Source organism: Pinus tabuliformis, chromosome 7, assembly GCF_031772625.1.
Source record: "Pinus tabuliformis cultivar Carrire ecotype Pingquan chromosome 7, CPIR1, whole genome shotgun sequence".
In the NCBI taxonomy this organism is placed as follows: Eukaryota; Viridiplantae; Streptophyta; class Pinopsida; order Pinales; family Pinaceae; genus Pinus; species Pinus tabuliformis.
Genome location: NC_142293.1, coordinates 1,506,471,432 through 1,506,478,724, shown reverse-complemented (window position 1 = coordinate 1,506,478,724; position 7,293 = coordinate 1,506,471,432). Strand labels below are relative to the sequence as shown.

The following is a 7,293-nucleotide window of genomic DNA, read 5'->3' as shown; positions in this document are numbered from 1 at the left end:
GAGGAGGGCATTGGAATAGCACTACTGCACGGGGGCATCCCATAGTGTATGAGAGTAGGAAAATCTGGGACTATGAGCGGTTGCACTCCATTTACGACAAAGAGATGTTAGCTATAAGGCATGCGCTAGCCAAGTTCATACAATATCTGGTGGGCAACAAATTCAAAGTGAACACTGACCACAATAGTCTTCGCTTTTTCCTTTTGCAGAGGGAGTCGCAAGAGATGCAACAGAAGCAGGTTAGCAAGATCCAGTCGTATGACTTTGAGATAGAATATGTCAAGGGCAAGTAGAACATCGTTGTAGATGCTTTATCCAGGAGGATTGGACACTATCTTTGATGGACATCACTTAGGATTGGAAGGCTCAGTTTCTAGTTGAGTATTCCAAGGACAGGAAGGCTTATGAGATTCTGGATGGAACCTTGGGGGACCATAGATACCGAGTGATGGATGACGTTATATATTATAAGGACAAGGTGTACTTGGTGCCAGGGTCACAACTCAAAGAGAAGATCATGGGATAGCCCGTGATTCGCCCATAGCAGGACACCCCAGATTCTTCAACACTTACAGGGCTATCAGGGAGCGTTTCTCTTAGATGGGGCTCAAGGGAGACGTGTTGAGGGACACACGGGAGTGCACGGTTTGTCAGAGGAACAAAGGGGAGCCAACACACCCAACAAGACTACTTTAGTCGCTCCCTATTCCGGTAAGGAAATGGGAGAGTGTGTTCATGAATTTTATCACGAGCCTTCGTTGCGCACGGATGGGACTGCATTTATGTAGTGGTGGACCAGCTAACTAAGTTTGCCCATTTCTTCGCCATCCCTTTGAGATCTTCAGCTTCTCAGGTTGCAAAAATTTTCTTCAAAGAGGTATTCAAGCTACATGGTCTTCCAAAGACAATAGTCAGTGATCGTGACAACAGGTTCATGGTTGTGTTCTGGCAGGAGTTGTTCAGGTTGGTGGGGACAAAGCTCACTCCTAGCACTAGTGACCACCCTCAGACGGATGGGCAGACAAATATTGTGAACAAATAGTTGGAAGGGTACTTGCGTAACTATGTGATCGGGCATTAGAGGGCATGGGTGAAGTGGTTGCACCTTGGAGAGTTCTGCTACAACACGACCTACCACACGTCGATTGGTATAACCCCTCTATGGTTATGATGCTTTTTCGTTTTTTGACATGATTTTTGGAGATAGCAGGGCCACAGGGGTAAAGGACTAGATCCGAGAGATCCAAGAGATTCTCAAGGCTCTCAAGGATAATTTGCAGGTAGCACAAAATCAACAAAAGATGTATGCTAATAGGCGTAGGGTTGAGAGGCATTTTGAGGTGGGGGATATGGTCTACTTACGCCTCCAACCATACAATCAATCATCTCTCAAGCAAAAAGGGGCAGAGAAGCGCAAGCCCCGGTTTTATGGGCCATACTGGGTGGTTAGGCGAGTTGGTGAGGTGGCTTATGAGTTGGAGCTCCCACCTGGGAGCAAGTTGCACAACATTTTCCATGTTTCATGCCTAAAAAAGGCATTGGGACAACATATTACAACCACTACAGAATTGCCACCACTAGATGATGAGAGTCACTTAGATTTAGTGTCGGAGGCCATTTTGGAGAGAAGGGAGAGAAAACTCAGAAACATGACTGTTAGAGAGGTTTTGGTCAAGTGGAAGGATGTTCTAGCAAATGATGCAACATGGGAGGGGGAGCAGGTGCTGAAGTTGCTTGAGGACGAACAAATTTTGGCAGGGGGGATTGTAATATCCCCAATTTCCTACTTTGCATAAGAGGCGTTGCATGGTTTTTGTCAAATTTCCAAGGAAGAGGAAGTACCAATTTTTCGACAAGACCGGATCATCTATCAACAATTTATTTGTCATTGTAAACCCATTCTGCAAGTTATGTAATGTAAATGATATTAGTAAGAGCGTGAATGTATGTAACAACCTAGGCAAGCCTATTATTTTGGTGAGAGTTTCATCCTAGGAGGTTTTTCGTCTCACTGATTCATTGGTGTTTCTAAACACAGATGATCGACAAAGTTTTTCCCTCCAACCTTACCCCAAAGCTAGGGTGGAATTCTTCGTCAAAGTCTTAGGTGAGTCCTAGTGTTCTAGTCGAGTCTTATGTAAAAGTGATTTCAGAATAATTTAACCTAGTTGGCTAAATTATTTTATTACAAATCACTTGGTCTACTAGATCATATTGTGTCACAGATTGAGTATGTAATTTGAGGGTCTAAGCCGAATGGTATTCCCCCTTTAAAGGTTGAATTGTAAAACATCTTGTGTAAAAAATATTTTAGTGCATGGTCCCTCATACTTAGACATTGTGGCTAAAATAAAATATTAGAGGGTGGAAAAAATAATTAATCCCCTTCGATGTCAATTAAATTTTCTAGCAAAAATAAATTTAAATTCTAAGCCATAAATTTAATTAATTAGAGTCAAAATTAAATTCATAGAGAAATTAAATTTTCCAAGTGGAAAACTTCGTGGGTTCTGAAAGAATTAATTTTTGGAAGTCCTCCACTAAAGGAATATTGCATATTTGAGGGAATTGGACCTTAGTGGTCAAGTCAAAGTCAAATTTTTTTAGGAAATTAGCTCAAAATAATAGATTTTGAGTTAATAAAAATGGAATTAAATGATAAATTCAAAAATTTATCAAAAATTAAAATTCAACGGCTAAGAATAAAAGATGATCAAGTATTTTTCGATGACCGAGATTATTTTGACAAGGATCAAGCAAACTAGTCGTTATTTTTGCACTTGGAGGATTTACCTATAAATTAGAGTCATTTGAGTCTCTAGCCATCTGATTCCTGGCTAAGAAATCACTGCTGAAGCATTGATGTAACACTCTTGTCCCATTGGGAACTTTTATTTCCATCACAATAAAGACTTTGGGGTGCAGTTCAAGGTGTTCAGTGTTTGTTGATTTTTTGTGGTATCTGCTAGCTACGGGTTTTCCTATGTTGTGCTGGTAAATGATAAAATTTGTTTTTCATTAGATGGGGATAAAGTCGTTCTATTGATAGTTTTGGGTTAATCTTAGATTATTTGATTCACATATTTTCTTGACATATATACATAGTGTTTGCAGGTACCCCAGTCATTGGTCTCCAAGTTCACAAACTGTGGACATGAACCGACTTGGTTTGGATCTCAAATATTTATGTGGTTGATTTAAACTTCGCTAAGGCTATAGTGTGCATTGGGTTTCTAAAGTGTTTTTAAGCCATTTATCAAAGAAAAAAGCTCCATAAAAAATTTTCTCAAAATTTATTTCAAAAGCTATGTATATTTGTAAATTTTTGTAAATAGATTTGTAAATTATTTTTGCTAATAAGGGTTTTGAGATTTTGTATATATTTGGGGTTTTGGGTATTTTATCTCCATTTTTTGCAGGAGAAGCTAGAATAGAGCTAGAACTAGGCTCTTGAGGGTAAGATCTAGAATTTTTGTAGGGTCAACCATTGGAAAATTTGCAAAAAAATTTAGATTTGAAGCAAATAAAATTTTTCTGAAGTTGGGTTTTCAAGTTTTAGGTCTCCCGGGCTCGGATCTAGCCCTCTTAGGGCCAGTGTCCTCCTCTTGGCCTACGTCATCCTTTTAGCCTCTAGGTTGTGTGAAAATTTCTAACACGAATTTGTACTGCAGTAACTGATTTATTTCTCCTTATTTTCCACAATAAGTTATTTACAAAACCCTTTAGTAAACATCAAAGTAAATTCTACTGCAATTGTCACATAATAGCATAGAGAAAAGAACAATGAAATACAAGCACAAGAATCAATCACATCAACACAGTTATTTTTGGACAATAGTCCCCGAAAGAACCCAATGCGGGAAAACCAGTGCAGCAGATGAGGGTTTATTTATTATTCTTCAACAACAATCTTTTTACAAGGAATGATTTGCAGAACATAGAGAAACCTCTGAGAAAGCACTTGAGATCATTTTCCTCCACCCTTTGGAGAAATTATGACACCCAAGAGACCCTCCAGTCACCACTGCATCACCTCTGCGTCATCCCTGCATGAGGACTGTGCCTTGCTCTATTGCCCCTATGTGCTGTCCCTCTTATGCACAACGTCCCCTCCTCAGTTTTTGACTGATGGTGATGCCCTCCTCTTCCTTCACCTTGCAATTCTCCCTCTGAAATCGAACTCTTATTTCTTGAGAATCAATTTCCCTCGGGTTTCTGAGTATTTTCCCGGTGTCTCTCCAAATGACTATCAAGTCTTCATTTATACTTCTCCTGTTGAGATATCAATGGCCGTGATCTAATCTCTAATGAACAGCTAAGATTAAATTAGACTTGATCCTCATCTCTTAGAAGCTTCTCACCCATATTTCATTAATACCCATTAATATTTTAATTTTCCTAAGTTTAGACTTAGGAACCCCATTAAAAATATTAATTATGTTAATAAAATACAATCTGGGTGGAATTTCTCCAAACAATCTCTGGGTCTTCGAGATCTCATGTGTTCTAGCGCCTCCACAAAATTTCGGAGCTATTTTAATAAGTTACAATCCGGGTGGAATTTCTCCAAACGATTTCTGGGTCTTGGAGATCTTATGTGTTCTAGCCCCTCCACCAAATTTCGGAGCTAGAGCACATCCAATGCTACCTAGAAATCAACACTCCCTCTTAGCGAGAAATGTGCTTTAATAATACTTCCCAGTAGAAGTATCAAACTGATCCACGACATCGGTCCTTTGCGCTGCTGATGCTCGGCCTGTTGCCCTTCATCCACTGCGCATGTACTACAACCCATGACACTGCCACTATCAATGCTGCATTTGTACTGCAACTCCTTAAGAATTGCACTATCCGCTTCTGTTACTGATACGGATTCTCAATCGTCCCCATCTTCTCCCAGAAATAAACAAACTTTGTTCTTCCTAGAGCCTTGGTGAGAATGTCTGCCACCTATTCTCCTGTTGGAGTGTACAACAATTGTACTGCACCTTGCTGGACATGGTCTCTGATAAAGTGACACCTGATTTCAATGTGCTACGACTGATCTTGAAAAATAGGATTCTCAGAGAGCTTGATGCAACTTTGATTATCACACAAAATGTTGGTTGCTTCCATCCTTCCCCTGAATAGATTCACCAGTAACTTTCTAAGCCATATGGCTTCACGCGATGTTGTGCTAGCTGCCATATATTCAGCTTCAGCTAAGCTTCAGAGCTACGGACTTCTATTTCCTACTACACTAGGAGGTCATTCCTGATCCAATATTGAAATAGTACCCAGTGGTACTTTTAAGATCCACTGAACTTCTAGCCCAATCTGTGTCAGTGAACCCATTTAGCTTGATATCATTGCCTCAGGTGTACATTAATCCATGCTCCGTTGTTCTTCGTATATATCTGAGAACATGCTTGGTTGTTGCCCAGTGTGCCCTCTCTGCTTCCACCATGAACTGACTGAGGGTGTTGACAGTGTAACAAATGCTTGGCCTGGTATTTGACTAGATACATCAGGGACCCTATGAGCTTCATGTACAAGGTGGGATCTACTTCCTTATCTTCAAATGCATCAATCTTCTTCTTGATGGTGATCATTGGGGTAGTCATGGGTCTACAGTCCTGCATTTTGAACCTTTTTAAAAATTTTGTAGCATATCTCTCTTGTCAAAGGAAAATTCCACCCTTTTGTTGCCAAACTTCCAACCCCATAAAATAATGCATCTGTCCCAAATCCTTCATGTCGAATTCTGTAGCCAAGTTTTCCTTGCAATTTTTTATGAGCCTAGATGAACCTGTCAGGAAAAGGTCATCCACATATAACACCAGAATTAGAGGCTCATTCTCTACAATCAAATAGTAGAGGTTGGGATCTACGTTGTCACCCTTGATGAATCCCATCTGTTGCAAGTAAACATCAATTTGGCCGTACCATGCTCTAGGCGCTTGTTTAAGCCCATACAAGGCTTTCTTCAACCTACATACATGAGTTTTCTTCTTATGTGTCGCAAAACCCTCTGGTTGTTCAATGTATACTTCTTCTATCACCCCGTTCAAGAACGCAGTCTTGACGTCCATCTGGTGAATCTCCCACCCCATTTGTGCTGCAAGGGATATTACGAATCTAATAGAAGTATACTTGGCTACTGGGGCAAAGGTTTCTTCGTAGTCTATCCCTTCCTTTTGAGCATACCCCTTAGCCACGAACCTACCTTTGTATTTTTCCACACTGCCATTTGCAACATATTTGGCTTTGTAGATCTATCTCGAACCTACAACTGATCTATCATGAGGCCTATGTACCACTTCCCAGACATCATTGATCATTATGGAACTATAGTCCTCCACCATAGCATCCACCCATACTTGATGTTGAACGACCTCCTGAAAACTAGAGGGTTATCCAACTTGAGCCATCAAAGCTTGGTATCTATCTGGTTGTCTATGCTCCCTTTTCTCGTTCCTAGGAGCTCCAATGAAATCCTTTGCATTCTGTAGAATCTGTTGAAATTCTTGACTCGTTCTTTCACTGGTAGTGGTTAGATCTATTTGCTCCTCCTCCTGAGATTCCACCCATTGTGATGCCTCTGGATCTTTGTCCTTTGGAGAAATATTGGTGCTGATTTCTATTGGTCGAAGTGGTTGGATCAATGGATCATCCTTTGACTGCTCTTCGAAAGGCATTTCTCAGGATTTCCTAAAAGCTTTGTCCTCCATGAACTTTACATCCCGTAATACTACTATCTTTCTATTTCCCGGAAGGTAGATTCTATATGCCTTAGCATTCTCGCTATATCCCACAAGATATATTTTTTCTGCAGTTTGATCCAACTTCTTCCTCTTTTCTTCGGGTATATGGAAGTATGCCAAGCTCCCAAATAATCTGAAATGACTCACTTTAGGCTTCTTGCCGGTGAAGGCACTCTCCGGAGTAATCTTACTCAATGCCCTGTGAGGAGTCCTGTTCTGAACATATACTATAGTGCTGCATGCTTCTGCCCATAGAAATTTGGGCATATCCTGATCATACAACATTGCCCTCGTTGCTTCAACAATAGTTCTATTCTTCCTCTTTGCTACTCCATTCTGCTCTGGATTATATGGAGTTTTCCATTCTCTTTTGATGCCTTCCCTTGCGCAGAAACGAGTGAAGTCCTTATCAATGTATTCTCCACCATTGTCTGAGCGCAACACTTTTATCCTCTTCCTTGTCAGATTCTCAACCAGAGCTTTAAACTCTTTTAATCGATCAAAAATATCATCCTTGGTTTTTAGAAAATAGATCCAAATCTTCTTGGAA

At 40.4% G+C, this 7,293-nt stretch overlaps 1 protein-coding gene across 1 annotated transcript; it reads left to right on the top strand.

Moving 5' to 3' along the window:
• Nucleotides 1–1,301: 1,301 nt before the first annotated feature.
• LOC149253555 (uncharacterized) lies at nucleotides 1,302–1,796 on the top strand. Its single transcript, XM_089454530.1, has one exon. It carries the CDS (start codon nucleotides 1,302–1,304, stop codon nucleotides 1,794–1,796), a length of 495 nt encoding a protein of 164 aa, XP_089310656.1.
• Nucleotides 1,797–7,293: the final 5,497 nt, after the last annotated feature.